Source organism: Anas platyrhynchos, chromosome 1, assembly GCF_047663525.1.
Source record: "Anas platyrhynchos isolate ZD024472 breed Pekin duck chromosome 1, IASCAAS_PekinDuck_T2T, whole genome shotgun sequence".
Classification (NCBI taxonomy): domain Eukaryota; kingdom Metazoa; phylum Chordata; class Aves; order Anseriformes; family Anatidae; genus Anas; species Anas platyrhynchos.
The window spans coordinates 60,625,142-60,652,110 of record NC_092587.1 but is presented as its reverse complement, the minus strand read 5'-3'; the positions used below and the strand labels follow the sequence as shown (position 1 = coordinate 60,652,110).

At 43.8% G+C, this 26,969-nt stretch overlaps 2 protein-coding genes across 3 annotated transcripts in view; both read right to left on the bottom strand.

Moving 5' to 3' along the window:
• The window catches only part of AGK (acylglycerol kinase), a 29,542-nt gene extending 16,553 nt beyond the window's left edge, over window positions 1-12,989 (bottom strand). Inside the window, exons 1-6 of the mRNA XM_027446120.3 lie at window positions 12,774-12,989; window positions 8,279-8,318; window positions 4,761-4,840; window positions 3,476-3,551; window positions 1,981-2,073; window positions 976-1,008 (exon numbers count right to left, since the gene is read on the bottom strand). Of these exons, the coding sequence (XP_027301921.1) occupies window positions 976-1,008; window positions 1,981-2,073; window positions 3,476-3,551; window positions 4,761-4,840; window positions 8,279-8,318; window positions 12,774-12,883 (432 nt within the window). The 5' untranslated portion in view covers window positions 12,884-12,989. The remainder of the gene's footprint in view (window positions 1-975; window positions 1,009-1,980; window positions 2,074-3,475; window positions 3,552-4,760; window positions 4,841-8,278; window positions 8,319-12,773) is intronic.
• Window positions 12,990-19,837: 6,848 nt separating this feature from the next.
• Window positions 19,838-26,969, bottom strand: part of TMEM178B (transmembrane protein 178B) — a 214,405-nt gene continuing 207,273 nt past the window's right edge. The window contains exons 4-5 of one of the 2 annotated variants that reach the window (XR_005260589.2): window positions 25,872-26,137; window positions 19,845-22,618 (exon numbers count right to left, since the gene is read on the bottom strand). Coding sequence is in view for 1 of the 2 variants with exons in the window: in XM_072039031.1 (XP_071895132.1) it covers window positions 26,055-26,137 (83 nt within the window). In the remaining variant the exon portion in view is untranslated. Of the gene's footprint in view, window positions 26,138-26,969 lie in introns of both variants that reach the window. The other variant, XM_072039031.1, reaches the window with a different exon arrangement.

Sequence of the window (26,969 nt, the reverse complement as noted above, 5' to 3'; positions counted from 1 at the left end):
GGCCACAGACACGATGGCAATACTACAATGCACTACTCTACCCAAAATAGTGCTGGATGCAGAATTTTCTATGCAAATCAATCCCAACTATATCAAGATAATAAGTTAAAAATAGAGATGAAGAACTAGCCAGTAAAGCCTCTCAAATTTTTCTTCCAGAATCTTTAGATTATAGAGGTCTCAGGGATCAGCTACAATAATACTAAATTTAAAAAACTGATGCCTCAGAACTAATTCAGCTAGCACCCCCTTAAAAACACTGGCACAGTTGCAGAGCTTCTCTTGTCACATTCAGACAAAGCAACTGCCTAAAGAGATGCAATTCTAGCTGCCAAGTATATCATCGTAATCTTGTCTGGATCATTTAATTGAGTTTTTGCCAGCTCTTGCCGGAAGGTTTTGGGAACAATGATCCCCTCCTTTCTTCGATAACACTGTCCTCCCTCTTTGCAAAGAAAAATCTCTCTCATTTCCATTCTGAGTGTTCCACCTTGAGAGGTTACAATTTGCTTTCCATAGCCATCTACATAGGTAGGTATTCACAGCTTGAAAAAATGGCAAAACAATCATAAAACAACAGGAGCACAGCCATAAGCAAATTCAGTTTCAAGCCTCTATAAATACAAGAAAAACAAGTACTTTTACCCAATGCTTCTGCAAAACAAAGCAGCATACACAGCTGTCTATGGATCTTTGAAAGTTGTGCATTTGGCTTCTCAACAATCCCTGCTCTGAAGCTGGAAGCTTCCCAAAGTCGAGGCTTGGGAGCCACTGCACTCCATGAGAAAGGGAATGAAGACCAATGGGAAGAATTGCAGGACACTAGTATGGCTGAGTTATCATGCAGCACGCTGGCTTGGGATTAGTAAGCCATAGTATCTGCAGAAAAAAGCTGGGACCAAAGGTTCACAACGGATACACAAGACACCTTCCCTAAGAAACAGACAAAATCCTAAAAGTGACAGACTTCCTCACCTCATCAGCTCTGCGGAGAAGTCCAGTTATGACCTGAAAAACATGGGAAAGTCTTAATCTTGGAGAATTTTATTTTGCAATTACAGTAGAAAGCGATGAAATTCATATACAAATTGATTCTTTTGAAAAGATTTAAGGAACAGCTTCTCTTTTGGAACACGCAACTGTTGCTTGCATGGGAAAGGAGGCATGCTCAGTGTGCAAACATGATGGGAACAGCAGGGTTCTGAGTGCTTATGAGTATATGCTGGCACCACAACTGATGCCAGTGTAAATGCTTTAACACTGAACAAAACCGGGTAAGTCCCTTCTGTATAAATGCAAGAACCACAACTGGTCAGTGTGTGATTAAGGATTATAAATTCAAAGCTCAGGAGAAATTAGCAGATGTATTCCAACCACTTTCTTTTAAAGTCATTGTACTTCATTTAGCCATTGCCTTATGAAGCCAGTAGTTAGCATTCCTGGAAATGCTTTAACAGAAAAACAACCTGCCTTGAAAGAGAGTACTCCCCAGTTACGCTGGCAGTTTGCTCCTGTCATTAATTGTCTTGACAACAGACATTTATTAAATGCATAACATGCTTTGGCATCACTCCCACTTAATTTTTAAATTATTTGATTCCCACTTTGCAAAAAACACATTCATCCTGGGCAGTACAGATAGGCTAGTAATAAACTTTGAAAATTAAACCATTAGAGCTACATTGCACAGAAAGAAAAAGTTGGAAACATTTCTCCCCACATATTTTTCCCATTCTAAAATGAGAAAATGTCAGACATTCTTGTTCCCCACCCCATCTCCCATCATCACTTTTAGGCAAAAAACAGCTATCGCAGTTTGCTTTTTCTCAGAAGCTCAAAATATTGAATGAAAAAACGGATGCTAAAACAGACAAATCTTCAGGACTAGCTGTTGTGACGTTGTCGTATTACATGGGTTCAATCTTCTCACCCTCAGCTTGGCTATGAATCTCAACAAATAGGACAAAGCTCGTGAAGTACCTCTTGTACTGTGCCATCTCCTCCTGCAATAATGATCAAATCTGTGTTTTCCATCAGTTCCAGCAGCTTTTTGGCTTGCCCTTCATAATCAGTCTGAAGAAATAGAAATACAAACATGAGAACTCAGGTGATTATTTCTAGGATTTCTCTTCTGTAGAAAAAAAAAATCTACCAATTTGTTTACTAATTATTCTCATATAAGCACAAAGTACTGTGCACTTCTTACATCACATTCACTGAAATTTCTTCACCTTATGAAACAAATCCCGTACCTAGTACAATACAAAAAGTAAACATACACAAAGCCTATAAGAATACCATAGTAACTCTCATTCGGTAGATCTAGATTATCCAGCAATAATCAAATTTCCAAATCGTTTTACATTTAAATAAAACCACAGGCAAACTACACTCTTGCAGATACAAGTCCTGTCACCTTTAGCAGCCAAGGTGCTCAAGTGCATCTCCTGAAATACAGGAGCAGCTACATGAAAGGCCGCTGCCCAACAGCAGCTAGGAAGCTGCTGACAGCTGCTTCAGCAGTAAAGAGTACACTGAGTTTCTAAACCACCAGAAGTAGTGTTTTTTTGTGTGTTTTGTTTTGTTTTTTCTCCAAAATGAATGCTTTTTGCAGGTACATTTCAGCCCCAGTTACTAGCCTGGCCCTGTTTTGCTAACTTTTCAGATCTGAAGTTACAACGTGTCAGTTTCAATTCTTGCAAAACATTTTTTGGTCCTAGGCTAGGCCTACGCATTTTCAATGAACAGAAGAAGGCATTAATAAAAGCAGCATTTTAACACTAAACAAAAACTTAGAAAATTATTCCAAGACAGGAAGATAAATATTCGAGTATTTCACTGCCAAGACATAGTGACTACTAGACAATCCACATATCACAGCCTCAAAAATCTGCAAAAAGATCAGAATCCCTTCATGTTTACTTTTTATTCTCTTTCCAATGAAAACTCCTCTGCTAATTCAGGCCTTTACAGCTCAGTTTTCTACTTTTGTGATGGGGATGTTGAATTAACTGGGGATATACTGAAAAAAAATGTAGTGGAAAAATAAAAGGTTATTTTTAATTAATTTGAAGAGTTCCACTGCACATCAAAGTTCCTTGCTTCTGAATTCTGCAAGTGCAGGCAGAACTGACAGTTTCAACAGTGATAGGCATGCACTGCTAGCCAGCACGCAAGTATTTAGAGATTTTCCTCTCAAACATGAATTATAGAAGGGCTGCTTTAGACAGTCAGACAAGTACATGTGCTGCTTTAGCTGAAAATTAAAAAGTCAGTACAGAGTTTGTAAATTAACTGTGAATTAAAACGAAAAAGATTAAGTACTATTTTAAAATCTCAGTAATTATTTCCTCCCATCAGATGCCTATGGGACAACTAAGAATTTCAAATATACCCCAAATTGAATTTCAGTTCTTCATGAGCAGAAAGCAAAGCAGACAATATATCTGTTTTAACAGAGCCTATCAGTTCTTACCTTAACCACAGTTACATCCAAGCCAGATAAGTGCAAAATTGGAGCAGCATTCTTCTCAAAAAGGTTCCTGGCTTTACTAGTTAAAAACAAGGAAAAACTATTTCAATAATCTGGTAGTTTTTTTAAAAAAAGGAAGAAACAAATGAATAACAACAAGAAATATAGTTAAAAACAGAGCATACAATCTACACAATCAGTCACCAGACCTGCCAGTCAGGAAAGATGAGATTTCATTTGTTTCAAATGTATTATATTTCTAGACTCGTATCTCAGATGTCAGCTTTTTTGTTACAGTTTTAATAAATGCAGAAAAGGTTATCTGGCTTTCCACAAAAATAATTTTAAAAATCAAAACAAGATCTCCAGAGAGAGATTTATTAGAAAAATTAATGACTTACAGAGCAGCAGGCTTTAATACAACAAAGAAAGTCCATTTGGATTTTCAGAAGATTAAAAATATATATTTATTTACTTTTACATATTATTAAATAAGTCTGGAAGCAAAATTTGATCTGACCTTCTTTTGTTAAAGGACTCGTGCATTTTATGCTTGTAAGCTTTTAATGAAATAATCATTCATTAACAATATATTACTTAGAAGTGGAAATATGAGACCACAAGTCAGAGACTTTAATTTATTGACACTATGCATTTTTTAGTCATGGGTGTTTTGAATAAAAGCACGTAAGCTCAAGTCCTCCCATGTCAGATACATCATTTCTCTGATATCATTACTGAGATGCAACTGATAGCTTAGCTGATTAGCAGAAATAGACATACATCATATCCAAGATAACTGTTTTCCACTAATGAATATGCAAAAACAGCAGCTGACCTCTTCCAGGAGTCTTGCTCTCAGCCCATATTTAGCCTCCCAGTTTGTAGGCACATCCCTTTCAAGGACAGGTTCCTACAGAAGTAAGATCACTGCTCACTGCTGGCTAACTTCAACTCTTGAAGCAATCAAGGTCATCACTTATTTCTACAGTTTTTGAGGAGGGAAATGTGCCACATACAAAGGTATGTGGAAGAATGACAAAGACCCAAACACAGAATAAGAGAAAATTTGTATATATGTATATGTATTTGAAAATCATTCTTTCAACTCAAGCATCTACTTCTGTTCTTCATCGTATTATTTTTGGTGATAGATATTCTGGCATAGCTACACAGCACCAGCTTGGCATCAGAGGGGGGCAAAAATGAGCTCAAAAATTTGGCCAGCTTTTATAGTGAATGGCAGATTAGAAAAACAGAACGAAGTGTAGGGGAGGGGGAATTTTACCCTTTGCAAGCTGCTGGGTTGAGGAACACTGTCGCTTTCTTCAGTGGCATACTGGAAGGAATCAGCTGGTTGCCAAAAACCTTAATAAGAAAAAAAGAGCACAGTTCAGTTTCTCTTTTAAGCGATTAGTAAAGCAGTTCAAAATAATGCATCTCCCTAAATGTCAGGAGGCTTTCAAGCCACAAGACAACCAAATGACTTCCATCTGCAGTCATTGTACAGGTCTCCTATCCAAAGATCACTACTCTTAGCAACAGCTGACAGCATTGTCATAAGAAATCTTTATCTCAGTTTTACAATTCAACTAACTTTTTTTTTTTTTGTCAAATTATAGTTTTCTGGTATGGGAGATCCAGGGAGAACTATCCTTGACTCTTAGGTTACTTGATTTTCCCATGTAATTCTCATGCACCTGCTTGCCACCTTCTTCTTGCAGCTTTTTCCATTTCTGTCCTTCATTTCTCACATCTCATCTGCTTATTTTTGTATTTTCTATGCTTAAGTTTTTGAAAATATGAAAGATAATCACCAGAGAGTTTGTCCTCACCTATGTGCAAGCCCACTGTTTTCTCAGACACTTTTCCCTCCTTCTGTCTCTTTATTACAACCACTGAATTCGTCTTCATCTTTTAATCCAGTTCTGAACAAATGTCTTCATTTTAAGTTTCTTGAGAATTATTTCATGCAGCCTCTTGTGCCTTTTAGCCATTTGTACCTATGTCCACAGCTTTTCAGCATAGGAGAGGCATGAGAAGGCAAGGCTTCCACACATCACTTCCCACTCTGCAGACCTTTTAGCTCACCTAAAGGCATCCTCACTACCACACAAATCAAACTGGTTTGGGATACAAGGCTGACAACACTTAGCAGAACCGACCAGAAGCCCGAAAATAAAGCAGGAACAAAAGGTTACTGTGCTGAACATGACAGTCATCTGTCCCTACTTTCTATTCCCTTTACTTTAAAGGTTAATCCCCTGGCAGGAGTTTTTATATTGAAGAAAGCAGACACTGTGCACAAAACACTGTAGATTTTAGTGATCATTAGCTGTTTAAAGTTGAAATTACTTCCCCTTGCCAACTTTGCTCAGGAAGCCTCAATTATTAAGTGCGCAGCTGGCTATGTCACTTAAAACATTCAAATTTCTTCTTCAAGAGAGAAGAAGGATAAGAGAAGTTACTGAGAGTAAAGGAATGGTCAAAGAAAGGGAAATAAATCAACAGCTCTTTAGCTTTACCAAAAAATTAGCTGGCAAAATGATCTATGTGTTTTATTGCATTTAGGGGAGAGAGTGGGGACAGGATTGGGAAAGATAGGAGACCTCTGGCACGTTACAGCTGTTAAAAACAATTAATTATTTACTTGGGGGAGCACGGTGTGATGTATTTGCTTGCTCTAAACAACCTAAAAAGGCTTATAAAAATTTTAGGAGTACTGACATGATCATTTCTTTATGTAATATACTTAGACATTTATGTTACATATGGGGGCACTTCGAAGGCTAATTCAGATTTTTAAGACAGGAAATAAAAAAATAATAATGCAGCATTTTCAAAGTTTTTTTTTTCTCCCAGAGCCCAACGTAAGGAAAGCCAACTAAAAGCCATTAAAAATTGTTATTAAATATATATGAGGCTATTATTTAGGAAAAGCAATTCCTTTTTCAGCTCCTTGTTAAAGCAAAACTCCAGGTGTTGCATTTCTGGATTCCTAGTATGAAACTTACTATTTTGCAATTATGAAAAACCCATTACACAAAGGCTTTACGGTGTGTTATGAACACAAATAGAGAAACAATATTCCATTACAGAAAACCATTCCCGCTCACAGACTGAATTTGTCAGCTAAGCAGGACCTGCCTAATACAGACAGTCACTGACAGTCAGCAAGGCCACGTCTGCAAAGCCCATAGTCAGCTGACACTGGTTTGTTTGGGAGAAGGAGATGTAAAAGGTTTTCAGTTTGGTAAATGGGTTCTTCACTGGGGAACCTTTCTATAACCATTTGCCACCCCAAGGCTGTCATTGTGAACTGGTATTTTAATTCAGACATGCACGGTGGAGTTTTTGCAGTAACTAGGGCTATAAGAGATGCGTTGGCAGCAAGGCAGGTTATCAGCAATTTGGTGTTGTTCTGGGTTTAAGAACTCAAACAACTTATGTAAAAATAATAGGGAGCCCCTCACATTTCACTCTGACCAAGGTTTTTCTTGAGTGAGCCTGCCTCTATTTTTCTCAGCACTTATACAGCACCATAAACACAAGCAGCATTTTTCAAACAATTACAGATTGTTGCTATTCCAAAGATCAAACCAGACATTTAATGCCTTGATACTATATTGCTGTGGGTTTTCAGGCTGTATTTGGCACTGACACATCAGTGAGAAAACAAATTACAGCATGAACTGATTGCTGAACTTTCTGGTTCATTCCTTTCTAATGCAGGAGTCTTCTGCAGGATATCTTCCCAAGCTTTACCCCCTACAATTGTAGGAAGCTTTATTTCATTTAGAAGAATAAGCTCCAATTACTGAGGTATTAACTGCTATTTCTGGAAAAAAAAAAAAATAAAAGCTATTGCTTTGATATCTGTGCAGTGAAAATGACTATAGAAAACATAAAAATGAAGAACAGGCACTTTGAGTTGGTATAGTCAAATACCAAATGTATTCAGCTCTGAAGGTATCATTTTTGAAAGCAGTATTTTCTTTTTCTTTTTTTTTAGTTATTACTATATTCTAACTATAAAATTATTATATTTTTTCCTCATTCTTTCACGAGACCTGAGCTCCCTTACATCTGTTTTGGCAAAAAAATCCACATTCCAGATCAAGTGGCTGTGAACATCTTCCCTTCAACATCTGGCAGATAAAAATTGGGGTTATGCAGGTGCACCACAGCTATAAAGCAGGGTAACCTCAAGCAAAGGTCTTTAATGAGAAAAATAACGTTCAGCATTCTTCTCAGGCCCCAGCACATAGCAATGGGAGCAGTATCACGCCCTGCAAAATCTCCAGCATCTGGCACAGAGAAGGGGGTTTAAAATTAACTTTGTTTGAAGGAGGAAGAAAGACTTAAAATGCTGCATGACCCCACCGAGGCAGCCTGAGCTATCGGCACAGCGTCCCTGATGAAGGCGCTCAGGGACGAACAGAGAAGGGTGAAGCCTGCCCAGCGGAGCGCTAACGGGGAGCGGTTTGCCCTGCCTCTGCCCCGACAACGCGCCTCGTGGTGGATCTCAGACTGCAGCCTCCTGTCTCGTCTTCTTTCTACCGGAAAATATCAGGCCCAGAGGAATGCAGCCAGCAGAAGGAGAGGCGACTGAGGTGTACCCCAGCGACAGCACCCCAGCTTCGGGCTGGAGGCCGGCCGCCCTTCGGTGCTGGAGCAGCAGGACACAGACGGCAGCGTTGTAAGGCTCGTCACGCAGAGAGGGCCTGCTGGGAGAGTCCCAGGAGCCCTGCACAGCCAAGATAAGAGGGGATTTTAATCTAATTTTATCACTTTAGATGGCATTACCTCGGCTTCTTGGCACGCAGCTCTTCGTAGCAGGTTATCGCTGTTAGGTAAGACAGAACAGAGTGGACATTAGGTTGAGTAAGTTTAAAACAATTTGCTCATTTTCACGATATCGGTCTGTACCCTTTTAACACACGCTTTGACAGCTCTAAAATAAAAAATACAGGTTCTTTAAGGCCTATTTAACACATGTTTAAGGATAAAATGCCCTTGTAAGCACATGTGCATAATTTCTGATTTATTTTTTTAATATGTGCACACAAACACAGTGTTTTTGATAGCAAAGCAAAGCAGAAAACAAAAGATGCCAAGTGTGCTGAGATTACAAAGGCCATGAGACACAGTACAGCTATGGTTTAATTTTAAATTGCTACATAACTGCACAACTGTACTCCAGATCTAAGGGTTTTTTTAAATGCTAATATTACCTGGTTTTTACTCTGAAGGTACTTCCCACTCTGACAGTACAGAAGAGCTTTAGAGTAGACTTAAGGGGAACTTACACGGACTTCAATCTGTGAGCCTTACAACCCTGAGCTCCCCCATCCATCGGTTTGTCAGCTGGACATGTTAACGCAGCACATGCCGCCCAGCCAGGTCTGCGCATGGACTAGAGCTGTAACCCAAAGAGGTGAAAACCACTCACCTCACCAAAATTTAAAAATAAAAAAGAAAGTATCGGTATTAGATATGCCACTGATGGTCATGTCAGAAAGAGATTCCAGGCTAATCCTTGCGCTTGTCATTGGTGAGGGACAGCATTAGCACAGTGCAGGCAGCCACACTGGGCACTGAGTTACTGAGTGCAGAACACAACTCGGTTCTTCTCCAGACCCAAAAACGCCCTTTAGGGCCTCACAGACAAAAAGGAGAGTCCTGTTGTGCAAGACCCCGTCTCACCTGTCCTCTAGGTACCAAACACTTCCCTCTCCTTGCTAAAACCAAAAATCTCCATCAGTTTTCCCTTGGCAGTATCTGGCAAGACAGTACAGTCTTACCTCAAAAGTCTCCAATACAAAAATTCAATACCAGTTATAGTCAGTGTAACACATAATTAACATATTAAAATTAACATACTAGACCCATTAAAAGGGAAAGCAGCACACTCCCACCCCAAACTGTGGCTCATTGAGTCTGCAGCTGAAATGGCAGAAGAGAAGGCAAAACCTTGGCCAGAACAATGCATCCAAGGAGGAGTGGGATCTGTCCCATCCCACGAGCCTAGACTATTTATCTGTCACTGGAGCCATATAAATTATTGCTTCTGACATCACCACAAGATGCTGCAGTGTACTAAAAGGAGACGTCAGCTGACTTTAGGTGAGATACTGAGTTCTGAGAAAATAACTGTAAAGCAAAAAAAGACAGATTTATTCTTAGTAAAAGCAAAAAGACTGGGAGAGAACTCATGCACGGAAAAAGAAAACACGTAAATAATACCCCATGAAGATAACAAGTAACTGGAATGTCTAAAAAAATTTCCTTGGAGGCATAGTAATGCATTTAACTGCCACGTTATCTCCTTCACACCAAAGCAGCAAGCCATTTGTATTAACTACCTGAAATATTACTGAGAGGAGCAGCAGGCCTGTGTTTGATTGCGCTAATCTCGCGAAAGAGCTCCATTAAAATAACTCTCTCTGCAAAGGTTTGTGTACGGAGCCAAAGCCGGGTGCTGCAGCTAATTCCCCTTCAATCGGGACAGCACGGGGGCTGTGCCCACGCTGCCCTGCTGATTACAGGCCCTCACACGGGACTTTTTCCCCCCTGTGTGGCTAGAGGAAACACAAAGCAATTGCAATGTCAATACATAAAGCTGAAATGTTATGGGGTACCAAGAAAACCCCACTACCAGATGATGGCCGCGCAGCTGATCCGTTTGCGAACTGCAGTCCTGACCTCCTTAACAAATCCTAGTCAAGTCTGTGTGATCTGATTGCTGCACATCGCCGCTGCTTTGCTCAGAAATCAACCTGGGTCACACCACCAGCCGCTCTGCCTGCCTCCTCCCTGCAACATTATAACGCCTGCAGCACTAAGAACTAAGATGCAAGATCCCCTTTCAGGCAGGGTTACCAGCATTAAATCCAGGACTCTGACATATGTTCAGCCAACAGGAAGCCCAAAAGCACTCTGACCAAAGCTGTGCACATCGGACCAGTCTCCAGAGCTCCCACAGAACTCCTTCCAGATTTTATCTTCACAGAGAGCATTTTGGCTGCTTCCAACGCAGCGAGACCACAGCATCCTCTCTGCTTGACACCAGCACTTACTTTCAGCTTGGCGTTGGAAGGACATGAAAGACAAACCTAGGTTTGAATCAGCTTTACCCAAGAATCAGAATTTATGCCCCACGTTTTTTGATGAAGTTTTGATGAAATGAAGTGGGCCGCTGAAGAAGAGATGCAGAAAGGTGACCAAGTGAGTTATCAGTTGGCAAACACTCAGAGACTAACACTCAAAATTACAGATAAGAATCAGACTCGGATTGCTGGCAAGCAGTCAAAGGCCCGGATGCTTTGCCAGCATTTTCTACAGAGGAAGTCAATACTTCAATGCATACAGAGCTGAGTATCTGAGGGGTCCACTGCCTCGGCACGATGCACAAGTCCCCGTCCTGACCAGGATGATCACTTGCCCAGCAGTACCACTGCAATGCTCCGGCCAAACTGGACAACCAGTTAAACTGAGATTAAACTCCTGCTGGGCTGCTGTAGCTGGTGACTCACTGCACCACCTGGACACGCAGAGAGCAGCCACAGCCCTCCTTAGGAGAGCAGATCCAGGGCAGGAACTGGGCAGTGGGAGGGGATTCCAAATCTGGTGGAAGTTTTAAAATAATCAAATGGTATCTCTTCTTGATATTTTATTCATCAGTAAGGAACCATCTCAAGAAAAGACACAATACAGAATACGATTCAAAAGGATTTGAATTTTATCCTGTGACTCCTTACACTTATGAATTCAATGAGCACCAGCAGCTACCACACAGAAACACAGCCAGAATTAAGTTACGTGCCCTCTTTCCATCCTATTAAGTAAGAAGAGATCAAAAAAAAAAAAAAAAAGCAAGTTGCTTACTTCTCTGCAATCAATCTCATCCATGTTAAACAGAAGTACAGCACTGCGTATGAGCATGTATCTGACAATCTGCACACCCTCTAAGGTTGGATCTGGTGTACCTGTAGTATGATATGCTACTGGTTAAAATGAAGTTAACACACACAGTCACTTAATCCAGAGAAATTAAAGGGAAACAACCTCACATGCGACAACACTGAGTTCCCATCTTTCTTCTCCAATATTACATGGCTATTTGCTATCTCAAATGCAAGACAACAGATTTGAGAAGCATATTCCTTTATGAGAACCAAAGGAATTTTAAGGCTCACCATGGTTTTATAAGAATAGCAATAGGGTTTTAATTAAAAGTAGTTCAACCAGACATTACGTCTATCACTCTGCACCTGCAAAACCTTCGCCACCTCCTGACTGATGTCTCTTTTGAAGGGGTGCCGTCCATCCATTGCATTACATATCTAGAGTGGCTGAATCACAAACGGTGAAGGGGAAACCAGCACAGAGCTTCCTCTGTACTCTTCCAGTTCATCTAAAAAATTAACCTTTTAAACCAGTCAGCGCTTGCACAAACACCTCCAGAGATGAAAGGCTAACACACTGATACGAAACTAACCACTGCATGAAGAAAGTCAGACTGGGCTCTAAGGCTCCCTGGCCCTTACTGTCACCTGCAACCTTCAGCCTCACTCGGTGATGAAGCCTTTCGCTCCAGTGCCCCTCTCTCCTGTGCAGCCTACGCAGCACAAGGGCAGCCTGCTGGAAGGAGATACCCAGCTCCATTTCCCCACAGGGGAGATACACACAGGGCAAGTCTGGAGAAGGCGACATTCTCCTTGTCCCCATCTACCTGTGTACCATCCTCCAAAGTCTTACACCAGTACCCCAGAGCTCTTCTGTCCCTACAGGCATGCTGAGACTGACTATGGAAGAGTTGCCATTTATTTGCAGGACAGTTTCTTGCGATGGCTCCACTTGATGCAGACATCACAGCCTCTGCAGCCAAAAGAACGAACCCTGAGAAGTCAGAAAAGCAAATTATCTTCTCCTTGCCAGAGAAACAACTTAGAAATTCCATGAGGATGAAAAAAGAAGCCAAGAAGGAGGATGCAGGAGGGGAAACAACTTTCCTCAGCTGCAAATAAACGAGCAGGACCTCAGCTAATTCCAGCAAGTCAGAGGCTCATCCGAACCAACGCTGCGCTAAAGCAAGCCCCTCCGTCAGGAAACCCTGCGATGCCAGAAAGCGAAGCGTAAGGCTTCACTAAACCTTTAATCTGTGCTAAAAGGGCAAATATACAGCTAGCGCAGCGTGCCTGGAGCACAGCAATCGGGCCTCGGGGGTGGGCAGCAGCAAACCCCACAGCCAGCACAGCCCAGGCGCGGCTCCCCCACAGCCCCCCCCCCCCCCCCTTACCGGTGCCGGCCGTGCAGCCAGCTCGCCCCCCAGCCCAGCAGGCCGGCCCCCAGCGCCGTTTTCTTCCAGTGGTTCCTGAGGGTGGCCAGCAGCCCGCGGGGCCCGGCCATGCCGCCGGGGAAGGGGGCCCGGCCGCCGGGAAGCCGCGCTCAGCCCAGCCCGCGGCCGCCGCCGCCGCCCGGCTCGGCTGGAAACGGCTCCCCCGGCCCCGCGTTCCGCCCTGCCGAGCCCCGAAGGGAGGCCCTAAAAGCGATTAAAAGCCCAAATCCCAAGAAAAACGCATTTTCACGGCCCTGCCGCCGTCCCGCCGGGCGGCCCAAGGCCACCGCCGGGAGCCAGGGGAGCGGTGGCTCCACACAGGTGTCTTGGAGAAGCTCAGAATCACTAACATTGGGAAACACCTCCAAAATGTCTCAGAGTGCTTTTTTTTTCTCGCTAGCAAAATGCCATCTTCATCAACATCCAAACATTTGTTAGAGTCTACTATAAAGAGTCTAATATAAAAATATTAGAGTCAATAAAATTATTTTTATGTAAAAAACTTCCCCAAATCGTTCCCCTTCATGATGTGTGGTTGGGATGTGGGTAGTGAAAAAAGAGGGCCGATGGAGGCCGCATGTGGGACTCTGGATATGCAAAAGTCTGTCCTGACAGAGTCACGTTGGTGCAGAAGAGTCCAGGAGCCACTCTGTTGTTAGTGATGAGGAAAGCAGATTAAAACTTGCAGGCTGGCTTCTCCACTGTTGGTTTTGTGTGTGTGTGTTGCTTGTTTGTTTCCCTCCTTTTGTCTAGTCGAAGATTTGGGATTTGTTTTTCTAAGAAAAAACTTAAAAGATCAGCTCCTGATGAATATTTCAGGCACATCCTTGTCCAGTAGACATTGCTTCCCACTTAAATATTCCAGATTCATCTGTCCAGTGCATCTCAGCACAGACACTTGATGTGCTGCTGCATGTTCCAGGTGGTGTAGAGTGATTAAATGTCCTGCTTTTTTTTTCTTTTTTTTTTTTTTTTTGGTGGTGTCCTACTTTTTGTAAGGGTTCAGGTGGTATGGCCAACTGCTCACAGCAACAATAGGAACAGATACTAGTACTCTCGTCCTACTCTCCTTAGCTTATGAAAAGAAAAACATTGCTTGCTGATGAATACTTTTCAAATTTGTAATTCTTATGAGCTGCCACAAATAATTTACAAAGATCTGTAGGTTCCTATTTCACAACCAAGTCTACTGAATATAGTTATGTTTATTAACAACGCTTCCAAAACAACCTTGAATTTTTAAAATAAAGCCTTTTTAGTATGCCAGTACATGTTCAGAGAAGTCAGAATAATGCTTAAATATGCGAAGGGCCTGAATATCTCTGAGATGGCTGAATGGTGATTTCCCTGCGTTCATATGCATGAAAACACATTTGAGTTAATATAAATGAGACATTTTAGCTTGAATAATAGTTGTCTTTCCACATCACTAGCAAAGGGTCTTGACCCTGCTCTAAGCAGCATGGTCGGGCTGGACGAGCTCCAAAGGTCCCTTTTCCCACCCCAGCCATTCTGCGACGCCATCTGAGAATTTGGCCTGGGAAATCTGAGATGGTGCTTTTCAAAGACAACCTCCCTTAGAAGAAACACTGCAGAGAGCAATGACAGATTGTGCGCTTATCTCATTACCTGGCTTTACTTAGGATGCAGTGTCCATTCCGAAATCCCTCCTGGCAAACATGTATGTCCTAGTTTTTGGCTGCGGCAGTCTGATCACCCTCAAGGTGGATCGCACCTGCTGTGCTGCCACATGTACCAGGTAGTTCCTTTTTAGCTCTCCCAGCTTTTTGCGTGTCAAAGCAATAGAAGTAGGTATTAGAGTATGTGCAATGAAAAATGAGAGGATAAAGGTCTGCTTTTGAGCATCATCCACATTATAAGCTGTAGTCATTTTTTGGCCAAGTAAAATGCCTGCTACCTTTTTCAGAAAACTGTTTGGAGGAGGCTGAAATGTGTGTTTAGTTTTTCTTTAGCTAGATGGTTTGTGTAAAAATAAGTCAGTGTTCGAAAAGCTGCCCCACAGCTGTGACACCTGACTTGGGATGTGTCACCTAAAATCACCACACAAGTTGCTTGTGAAGACAGGTGTGTGCCTCAACCCAATTACTCGTATCTGACCCATTTTTAAGAGCATTTTTTTATCATCCCATCTGTACCATCAATGTCCAGTCTGTTAGCAGAAGAAGCTTCAGATACATGACGGTGCATCAGGGACATACCTGTTTGTAACTTCGGTAAAGTCAAATGCTTGACCAGCTGAGCTCACTTCTTAGTTAGAGAATACGGCAGAAACAGTAGAGTTGGGTTTTTGTTTCTTTCTTTCTTTCTTTCTGCTGCTTAGCAATGCCCTGCAAATATATGTACATAAGTATTGTCAAGGACAGAGAATGATTTGGTCTCCTCTTCTGTGCAGCACAATCCGTCCTTAAAGCCTCACCTCAGCTAACTCATCTGTGTTGGTGTTTTTCTGTCGTTTTTTCAACTAGGAATAGGATTGAAGTTCCTGATTTCATCACTCGGTATGTAGTTTTGAGTGGAACCTTCCAAAACATCTAAAGAAGCTGAGAAGAGAAGTCCTGTTCCCAGCCACCACTTGGTACCGCTGGGGATTTATTCAAGTTCATGGCCTGAAAGCTAATTCTAGCCATGTAGTCTGTAGGTAATCCTCATACAGCTGAGTTGGATGACCCCATCCTGCATCTCCAGGAGCTTCTGCATCAGCACTCTACACGGTCAGAGGGGAGTTTCTTTGCATAGTGGTAACATCAAAGATATGTGCCTGTGTGTAAATAAAAGAAAAGGATACCCCCAGTCCGGTGTAGCTGTTCTGTTGTCCTTACAGCAAAGGAGGCTGGTTATTCTGGCATGTGTGACCTGGCTGAGGATGGGCTGAGGGTATCAGAGAGCAGGGCAGGAAACCACATCTCCTGCCATAGTGATGATCCAACATCTTCGGGTGCTTCCTTCGAGGAAGAACACAGATAATCGTTTGTATTGCAGAGACTGCATTTGTTGCCCTGTAGGAGCTGTATGTCTGCCACAGCAATGTAAGTCTGTGTTCCTGCCAGCCCGAGGCAGCATTGTTTCTGGTTGTGGTCTGCCCTCCCCAACTCCCTTTTTACACATTTTTGATATTGCTGTGGCTGGAGTGACATAGGGACAGCATCTGCTTTTGGCACAGAAATCCCCAACTGCAAATCTCTCCACACCTCTGGCCCAGCAAGGGAGATTATAATTTGCTTCTCTTTAATTCCGCAACACCTGAACACCAAGCATGATTTACGGAGGGGAAGAGCCCTTTTCCTCAGTCCCACAGGGTGTCTCTCCAGATCTGCCTGAGAGATGGGAGCTCCAGCCTTGCAGGTGCATACACCAACTTTTCTCTCCCAACAAGCCACGGGCACAAGTTGAGCTGCAGAAAGAGAGTTCTTCCTCTCCCTGTCCAGGTGTTCCCATGCTAGCTGAAGTCTCTGGTGGGTGTCCTAGTCAGTGTTTCTTTACTTGCGTTCTCCAGCTTGTGTGTCCAGTGCCTGAAGCCGTTCTTCACCCCATGTCCCAGGTCCCTTTCCATTCCGCCACTGGTCACAGCCCTGTGTAAGGGCAGGGAGCACTGCAGCCACTGAAGCTTATCAGAGAAACTTCCTATCTGTGAGAGCAGAAAAAGTTCATGATGGATTCTCTTGCCCTCATTTCCAGCTCTGCCTGAAGGTGCAAGCCCCCAAGGCAACCCTGTCTGCAGCCAGCGCCCGCTCCACTGGCGTGGAGAAAGATCTGAATTACACGGGCAGAGTTTGTGGTTGAGTAACTCGGAGAAACTGCACGAGAATAATCCCATCGCTAAGCAGAACACGCTATGAGCTTCACCCTTCCTAGGTCAGAATGCAGGAGCGTGCCTAGCATACTTCTACAGCACAAAACACTGCCTTGGCACCCTGTCTTTTCTTCCCATGGCTGGACTATTACACAGAAATATTCCCTGATTCTCAGAGTTTATTAACCTATTTTTCCAAGGGAACGAATGGAGATATTCACCGCTTTTGAACAGCCACAGAAACCCATTAAGTTTCTCTGCGGCAATCCTGTCAGGAGGCTGTTCCTGTAGCAGAGACACATTTCAGGAGGCTCTGCACTTACTCCCAACCTATTTGGGCTCAGTGAATGCAGGTGCCATTGAGGCATTAGGGTGAGCAGCTCTGGGCTCTAAGCTAGGCATCAGACAAAATTGCCTTTAGGCTTGTGGTTTCAGAGCTGGCCAGATATACTAATTCATCCCCAGCACCAGTTGGCTGTCTCTCAGGTCTGCTCTGAACGAAGGAACAAGGACAGTCCCCTGGCCTGCGATCGATCCATTCACCCAGCAGCACAAAACCACGCACAGAAAAACCCGTAGCAACTCCCATGTCTGCTCTACTGTTCAATCTCACTGAAGGTCTCAGCTACACCAAGGACTTTTATCATTGTGCAGGTTCCTGCTCTTTAGACAGTCCTGCTGACCTGGGCTAAGGTCACTCATCTCTGAGCTGGTGCTGTTACCATGGTGCTGCTGTATATCAAGGGACATAGAAAGCAGCAAATGCAGGGAGGGAGAGAGAAAGAGAGAGACCATGTGCAGTGTAGAAGTGCTCATGGGATGTGCATGTCTCTGTAAGCAGCATCCAGTCAGAAGGGAGGTAGCTGGCACCCAGCATGCTGGTAACATCTAGCCTCTTCCTGGTGTAAATCCATGGACAGGTATTGTCACTGTCACCAGCAGAACCTCAGAGTGGGTGGTTTAAAGACACGAGAATCTCACAGGGATTTTGCTCCTAGCAAAGAGTAATGCTCATTGTTTAATAACATTGTTTAATAAAAGTAATAAATAAATGTGTATTTTCTCCATTTGACCCTGTTGTACATCTGGATGAGAGAGAGGGTAGGAAATTAAGGCTTCCACAGTGGTTACTGATTGTTATGTACCACCTACCTATGGTTACATGAAGGTATCTCCTACCTGAAGAAGCAGCCGCTGCTCCATACCATCCTGGTTGCATCCTATGGCCAGATGATGCTATATGCAGAGAATCTCCCGAAAACTACAAGTACATCTGTAGCAATGATTCATTTACTGAAGCGGTGACATCCTAATCTATGGACCAGATGGAATGGGGCCTTGGGCAATTGTAATCAAAGAGCAGCAGCCAGATTTTGAAGGAAGGAGAGATTCCCAGTTGGTTTCCTATTAAATGTTTCTATTTTCATTTTGTTTTGACTCAGTTGTGTGCATCACCATGGCCCACTGCACACATCTGGCTGACATCTTAGATCGCATACCCAGCACATTGCTGCGCTTGCTAGAAGTTTCACTTCTTCCAAAGTCAGTGCCAGTGCTCTGTGACAGTGTGTTGGTTTATCCTTGTCCTTAGGCAGAGCTGGGGGACAGCAGGATCAGTCGCAGAAGAAGGCGGGATGAGAAAATCCATCACTGTAATGAAGTGCCACTCCCGTTCTTCTTCACCAGCAAGATATCTTTGCCACTGTAGGAGCTGGAAGATTAATTTGGCTTGGATTCTGGAGCACAAAATATGGCCACTTAGGAAAAGTGTAATCCTGCTCGTTACTGTAGATTGGTCTAGTTCAGCCCCTGCCAAAAGATACATCCTGCATCTAACACTGATACTGATCTTAATGCATACCTGTAGTGTTTTTTGTTGTTTCTTTTCTTCCTTTTTTTTTTTTTTAGATTAGTTAAAAGCTAAAATTCAAATCAGAAGAAAATCTGATATCTTGCTTTTTCATTATCTCATATCTTCCTATTATCTCAAAGGTCATCTTTTCATTCTTTCCTTTAGAAAATTTGCTGGAGTTCCAGATCTGTCTATCCTACCATAACTATACTCTTTCCTTAGGTTTTGGAAGGCATCTGAGGGTTCTTCTAAAGATATTCTCTGTATAAATTCTGTGCATTTTCAGCAAGTGTATGTCAGCAAGCCGTGTAGCTACTTTGTGTTTTGTACAGCTTTACATTGCATTTATCTTCCAGAAAGTTGCTAAGGGATAGGTTTTAAAAATAGTTGTAGTTATTCTCATGTTGTTAATTTATGTGCTAATTATAACACAGGCACTGGTTTTGAATTCCATGGAGTTCCTTTCATTATGTATAGGGCATTTTCTTTGAATTCGTATCACATTGTGATCTGGTGTCATTTGAAAGGCTGACTTTGCTTTTCCTGCTGTGTAGAGATTCTTCTCCCTTAATACGCTGCTTTCAGGATCTATGGTAAGCTGATTTCAGGGGCAATGTAAGACTCTGGGACTTGACTAGGCTAGATTAGAACAGACTTATATTTTGCATTAAATGAAAGCAGTTTGAGCCACAGTTACTAGTCTTTCCAAATGCTCAGCCGTTGTTGACTCCATTTATATGACATCTTTGCTTGCTTTGATTTCTTGCTTTCCCATTTTAAGAACAGATGGGAAAAGTAATTTAAGTACTGAACACCATAAGGCACCTAGAGTAAAGTAAATTAAGGAAATACCATGAGTGGAAGAATAAAGCAGTTAAACCACTAACAGAAGATTTACAATTAAGAATTAACAGATGATCTAAACTTTGCCAAGTGACAGAAATCACCTGGTCCAGGGTTAATGCTGCAGAGCACGGACAGGGCTCTCACATCACAGGTATGTGGAGGAACCCAAGTCATCATGGAAGAGAGGAGACTGGAGAAGGCAGACATGGAAAATCAGTATATGGAGTTGTACACACAGTAACAGGTAACAGAAATTGGGATAATGTCCACTATGTGACCAAAGATACAAGGAGTACACTGGATTGCATTGCTTTAAAAAATGTGTGAATGCAAAAAAAAAAAAAAAAAAAAAAAAAAAAGAATACAAGATGGGGAAAAGAAAGGAAAAAAAAAAAAAAGGACAGCACAATTTGCTTAGATGAACATTATATAGCAAAAATGTGCAGTGCAGCAGCCAAAGACAAAATCGTCTAGCTGGAAGTAAATAGGATGCTTTAACTGTTATACAGAAGCAAATGTGTTGCCAGGAATACTTTTAGAAGACTCTTGTAGCAGAATTACACATAGCAGAAAGCAAACAGGGAAAACTGAATGGACAGTGCTAAGCTTATTAAGCATAAAGAGGTATGTGAACAAGGCTGGAAAATAAATGGGAAATATACTGGAAAAGGCAGAACTGCTACTAGTTCCCAGGAAAAATCTCAGCTGAATACAGAATAGGCCTGGAAGTGCCCCCCTTCCCTTAGCCTCATGCTACCATCTCCTCCCTGCAATCCTTGAAAAAGAAGCTAAATCAGAAGCTAAATTCTGATGCTAAACCAGAGGCGAAGGGAGGATCTTAACAGGGTCATTGGCCAGAGGATCATATAAACATGCACTGCCCTGTTCTTTGCTGCAGGGACAAAGCACGGTATCTCCTAATACCAGAATGTCAGCACAAAGCTAAGCAAACAGAACTGAAAATTCGAGATAAATGGAAATACCATGTGAATAAACGGCTTTAACACAGAGAGTCGGTGAGCAGAGGGTGAGTAGACAGAGGAGGGTCTGCCCACATGGAAAATGTGTAAAAATTCTGTGGGAAGGTCAGAAGCACAGCAGGGACTTTTGCCTCTAGTCTAACCACTTGCAGCAAGCACCTGGAGCACTGCTGCATGGTGATGTTTAAGGGATGGGCATCGCCAACATTAATCTGGGGTCTGAGAAACTGGAGGGGTTGGTTAGGGGACTCTACTCCAATGACTCCAAGCACAAGAGGTAAATTATGCACTTATGCCTCCGAGGACACTATTAGTGGTGTTGCAAAGCTACGCTCAAAGCTGCAGAACAATGACTTCTGTGCCACGGATGCCGATGAAACTTGATGTCAGCATATTCTAGTAAATAAAGAGATTTTGGCTTTAATACACAGAAAACAGTGCTTGCTGAAATTGCCCATGTAACACTCGCTGAGATGGTGAAGCCAGTTCCTCCTGGGAAAGCACATTTGCTTTATTGTCTGCAGGTAAATGCTCTGTCGGCAGACATTTAGGGGCCCAGACCCATTCCCAGCCACCTCCGTGTGAATGCAGTAGGTGCAGCTTGGAATTAGTTTTCTGTGCAATGACCTGACTTAGAAAAACAGCCAACCAAACATTTCTGCCTACTTTGGACAAAATAAGGACTGTGACTGCCAGAGATACAGCTGAGGGTGAGACGATGGAGGAAGTAAGTAATATTATTAGCACAATTCCCATTAAAAAATATGTGGAAACACTAATTATTATACAGGAACAAAATGGACATGTGAAAGTCTTCCAGGGTCTGAAAAGTCTCAGTAAAGAACCAGGAAAATCTTCCACAGCCCATTAAAGGCACTGACACAGCTGGTAAAACTCATCATGTATACACAGGCGATTTAGGTGGTTTGTTTGGATGGCAGCAGACACACCAGAGTCCTCTGCTTATCTTCGCGTGGCTGTACATGGGTTGCCATCACTTTATGTACACAGTGGGACACAAGCAGCTTGGGTATTTGCTTGAGATTGTCACATCCAGCACACGATGAGGTACGTGATCTTCTCCAAGTCCAACAGAGCAGAGGGGAAGGGCGCAATGAGTGAGATGTTTCCCCAAGAGGGGTGGGCAGCCCCTGGATCTGTGGGTTCATGGCCACACAACAGCATGTCCCCAGTCAGCGCCACAGAGCCACACAGCATGCGGAAGGCTCCTTGCAGTAACGCTGATCCTGAAATGTCAGTGAGGATTGATTTAGAACGGAGGATAAGGTCTGAAATCTATGACTTTGTTAGTGAGCATCCCTGTCACTGTTGTGCTGTCAGGCTTTTGTCGCTGGTGCACACGGATGACGGGAGCTGGACAAAGCATGGAACAGAGCTCTCAAAAGCCAGTGGCTCTCTGAGTGCCCTGTTCGATTGCTTGGGCTTGTCAAAACCTCACAGTTCACACTGAAACTGAAACCGGTGGCACGGCTCCAACAAATGCATCAGGTCGTTTGAGCTCAGCTGAGTCCTGACTCGCAAGTAGATGAGGGAACCTCGACAAAGCATCAGTTGCCAGGTAGTTCACTGTAATGAAATGTATATCCTGGTAATTTCGGAATAATTGTATCTTAGGCTAATAACCACCAGTATCTTCCTTCACGAAGTTTATTTAATCCATGACATAGTTACTGGGTCTTAAACAGAAATCACCCTCAAGGTATCATCTAATTATCTTCTCATCATTCTGCAAATCTGCTTCGTATTACCAATAATCTTATTACTACAACTGCAACACTCATTAAGCAAACAGAGGACAATAAAAATATATACAAAAGTCGTAATCAAATTGCATTGAAATCTCACAATGAGTGATGGATAATTTTGGAGCAGATTGTTCTCATAGATTATTTCCCAAGAAAGGTTTAAATAGCTCAAGAAAATCCTATTTCAATTACAGGGCTCTCTTCTAGAGTCTGGCATTATGTGACTCGATGACCACCAAAAGGCACAGCTAGGACCAGAAATGGTTGCAGAGCCCACCCCATGTGAGTGACCCACACACCAGTCCCTGCACAGGCTGGCCCCAGAGGGTGCCAGAGACAAGATGAAGCCGAACTCTGTGACAGTGATCCATCATCTCGTGGGTTCATCTCACACTTCTTGGTGGTGTCCTGGATGGTCTGGCCTGGGACTGGGAAACCATCGCTTTCTTCTTGACAGGCAGCGGCTCCTGATGTTGCACTGAACACAGCAAAACCACAGAGGAGTTCTGAGCCATCCATGTTTAAATTATCTGAGGCCTGATCCTCAGCTCCTGAAAGGCGATGGAAATACATTCACGAAGAGCAGACAGCCAGATTTTCAAGCTGTTATTGCCTATCATCCGCGCCTGGTTATATTTAGCTGGTGCACCTGCACGGAGCCACTTGAACGTGTATCAAAACAATTCCCGTTCCTAGCTTTGATCCATACTGTCTGGTCCAACAACAGACCATCATTTGTCTCACTGGTAAAATAAATGCTGACAAATTTGAGTTTTTTTGTTTGTTTGTTTGTTTTTGTTTTTGTTTTTCAGCAACAAACACACAGAAATATATTCGGAACATTTTATGGGTACATTGCACACCTGATGGAAACATTTATGACTTTTTCTTCCTTGGGTATATCAAAAATATCCTCATCCAACTTGACTATTTTTATCAATTCCACTCCTAAATATAATGTTCACTTTGGCACGGAATTTTTTTCCTGAGTATCACAGATGAGTCCATGAACTCTTTGCTACTCTCAACCAAATGGCTAAAAAAGAAATTCACCCCTTGAAGTAAAGTAGGTCCCATTAGACAAATGAGGAAATAGTAAGTTGTGTGTGTGTGTGTGTGCAAATTACTGCATGGGAGAGAGCCAGGGCAGAGAGAAGTGCCTGCATTTAGTTTGGACTCCGGAGAGGTTACCAGTCACTGCCTTTTTGTGCTGGCCCAGCAACTTTCTACTTTGTATTCATCCAAACAGTTGAAATCCCTTTCTGTTTTAATATGCAAGTTTGCATTTAACTCAGTAATTCAGTATTACTACTGCAAATATAATAGAAATATAGAAGTACACAGTTACATTTTTCACTAAGGTGGGCAAAAGGACAAAAAAAAAAGTTTTTGTTTTTTTTTTTGTTTTTTTTTAGAAATACAGAACTCTCCCTAATCCATAAAGAAAGAATAAAATGGGAATGTGGAGGATAATATTCTACCCCTTGTGGCATAAATGCTTGTAAGTCTCTTGTCCCTTTCCCACTTGTGTTATGTGACCCACCTCTTTGGGCCACACTTGCTTAAATCCATTTTCCTGTGGAGAAATGCACCACAAGTGGTGTTTGAAGCCACCTTCAGGAGAAGTGAGGGGGGTCCCAGGGCACTGGGGCTCCCACCTATGTTGTTAGATAGCAGGGCAAGTCTTCCAGTGCCTGAGGAGCAACACGAGGTCAGGGCTTGCCCCATGAACCATGTCCTGCACCATGCATTTCTATTATTTGTTCTGCTGTCGTGTTGCCTGGGCTCAGTCAGGAGACACAAAAATGCAAAAAAAAAAAAAAAAAAAAAAAAGCAAAATTTAAAAACAACAACAGTGACCCTGCTTTAGCGCTTGCTGTGTGATTAGCAGAGATCTGCCAGCATGGCTCCCCAGGGCCTGCAGGAAATCTCTTTCTAGCCCACTTTCCTCACAGCTGCGGGGAGACACAGGGGCAAAGAAATACCTTGTGAGCTCCTGGTGTGGTTTGCAGGTTTAGAAATGACCTCGAAGATACTGGAATTTAGTAATGTGGTTTCTCCAGCCAGCCTCTTGGTGGGGTGGAAGCTGAACAGCAGCCCATCGGGAGCAGGGTTTGCCCTCAACCTCCTCTGATCTCTATGAGCAGAAGGCGAGCGTTTTCCGAGCTGGCAGGAGTGAATGTGACAGCAAAGGAGAAATGAGATGGAAGGAGGATAAAGGCCTGCACACAGAGGTGACACCCGTGAGGGTAAAGCTTGCTAGCTGAGGCCTTCGTTTGTTGCTACAGCATGCGCTATTTGTGACTGGATGCAGAGAGCAGGGAGGCAATAAAAGGCTTTTTATTTAAGGCTCTGACACTCCAGGAGAAAATGAGGAGAAGAGAGGTGCTAAAAGAGAAATACACGGCTTTTCATTTGTCCGTCCTCTCTCATCTTCCTTAACTTTTATGGCATGAACTTGCTCAGTTTAAGCACCTGCCAGCAAAGGTCTGGCCCTGGGGAAGGTGGGGAACCCCCAGGCCAAGCGTGGGCAGATGCATTGGTGCTGCCTGGGGGTGTGGGGCTGCTCCCCGGCTCCTCAGGCAGCAAACCCAGCACACACTCTCCTGCACTGCCCTCACCTGGCCCTGCAAGCCTCTGGGCCACAGAAACACACTCAGAGTTCACAAATAGATGAACATGTTGCTGATAAAAGTGCAGCTCAAGTCTAGCTCGGCCGAGAAGTCACAAGCCTAGTGTCATTTCACCCCTTGTGACTGGCAACATGGCAGCAAGGCGGCTCTCATCGCCCTCCCTGGCAGACTGCAGGAGAGGCCTCAGCCCCGGAGCAAGGCCTCCAGGCATGGCAGAGCCCAGCATCAGGACATGAGGCACCTGTGGGGAGAAGGGCAAGGGCAGCTGAAAGGGGACAGAGGTGTCACCCAGGACACACAGCTGCCACCACCTGTGTCCACTGACTTGGCCAGGCCTCACGGGAGGCTGCGCATCTTTGTGGAAAGAAGCTGGGCTCCGAACATGTATTTTTAGCCAGGTTTCCTAAGGAAGCGAAGAGTCTGTCACTTCTCGTCTGCCCATCTGTCCCTGCCAACCTTTGAATCTGCCGGCTACTTGCAAGCAAACCTGATGGAGCGTTAGAAGTCTGGCAATCACGTGGATTTCTCATTGTGAGAGCGGGTAGCTGGGAAGAGCTGGGGAATGGCAGGCGATGCACAAATACCCCTCTGACAGGGATGGACAGGAGGACTCAGAGGTCACGCCTCCTGTTTGGAAGCTTCTCTCCAGCCTCTGTATGTGGTGTTTCCTGCCACAAGCACGTTGGTAGAGAGCTCCCAAAGGGAAGGTGCTCAGCTAAATGAAGCAGAAACTGCGGCCTGTCAGAGACACATCCAGCGTGGAGCTGGAATACCTGCGCTTTGTTCAGTGCACAGAACGACTTGCTTCACTCGCAGCCCCTGTTCCTCTGACAAGTGCGCAGGAAGCTTGTAAGGAAACACGACAGACAAGGAGGAAATCTGCCGTGCTGTGAAGGTGGAAGCGCTTCGCCTACCAACCCAGGGTGTGTGCAACTCCACGTGCCTACTCTTGCTATAACGGCTTTGCCTGTGTGGTTTATTCCCTTCTCTCACCCTTTGGCTGTCTCTGCTTTTCCAAATGGCACACTCCTTAGGGCAGGGTCTCTCTCCACATCTTTACGATGAGTTCCTGGTGTGTGTTTTGAGCACTGCTGTGAACGGTTAGTAAAAGCCAAGGCAAGATCCCTGGTGCCTCCACTTCTGTACAATGCCGCCTGTAATACCACCTCACCTTTGACTGAGAGGGTTGTCTGTGGGGATATGGCGGATGGATGATGTCCCCAAGCTGAGCCGCAGTCTGTGATGTCTCTCCGAGCGTATCGCTGGCTGAACACATCTCCTGCCGCTGGGCATGCCCTCGGGCCACCAGCTCATCCCCAGGTGCAGAGCTGAGCTCTTCCAGAGGCCTTTGCTGTCACAGGGCTGCTGGCTTCACTCTGCACAGCCAGCTGCCATTGAGGGCCTTGCTGCCAGGGACGTCCACTTCACACTGCAGAACTGAGAAGACCAGGGAGTGATCTGAGTATGCGAAGAAATAGCAGGGAGTGAAGCAATCAAGGGGAAAGGGTGTTTTTTATAAGGAAGCAGCCTTTGTAAGTCCACAGCAGTCGTGGGGCAGTTCAGGCATGCTGGGGACAAGCACACCAGTTTGCTTGGGGTGGGCTCACAGGCTGACAACATCACAGCTGAGCTGGTGCAGCTCTTCCACTTCCCTTCGATGCAAATGAACAAAACCATGCTCCCTCTGGGCAGGGAGGGAGGGCGAATTTTAGTAAATGTGGCTTGTTAGGTGGTCTGGTTTTGGTCTCTGCAGGAAAAGAGCTCAGCCTTGACTCTTTAGAGGGCCCCTGGGGAAGAGCTTGATAATGTAATGGGATAATGAGTGTCGAGCTATAAAAGCATTTCATTACCAGCATCCTCACCCCATGCTGCCCCAGTCTGTTGCAGTTATCATGTGCTCCTGACAAGAAAGGTCACCGTGAGATCATTTTGCCTCTGAAACGGAGCGGCTGCATTTCAGCGAGAGGATCTGTGCTCCTGCCTGGGTACAAAGCATTAGCAGACACCCCAAAGCCAAGGGGATGCTGTGCTTTGGGGTGCTGCTCAGGTTCAGAGTGAGGGCCTTCACTGCTTTGAAGGGCTTTGGTTGTTGCCTCTTGTCCCTGCCAAGGCTCTGCTGCATGGCAGACAGGTAAATATCTCTCCTCGACCTACTTTTCATTACTTTCCTTTTTATGCCAGTAGTTATTTCCTGTCACGACCAGGTGGTATTGACAGCGGTATTTTTGTTTGGAGGTGATGGTGCTAATTCAGAGCCAGGGTTCAACCA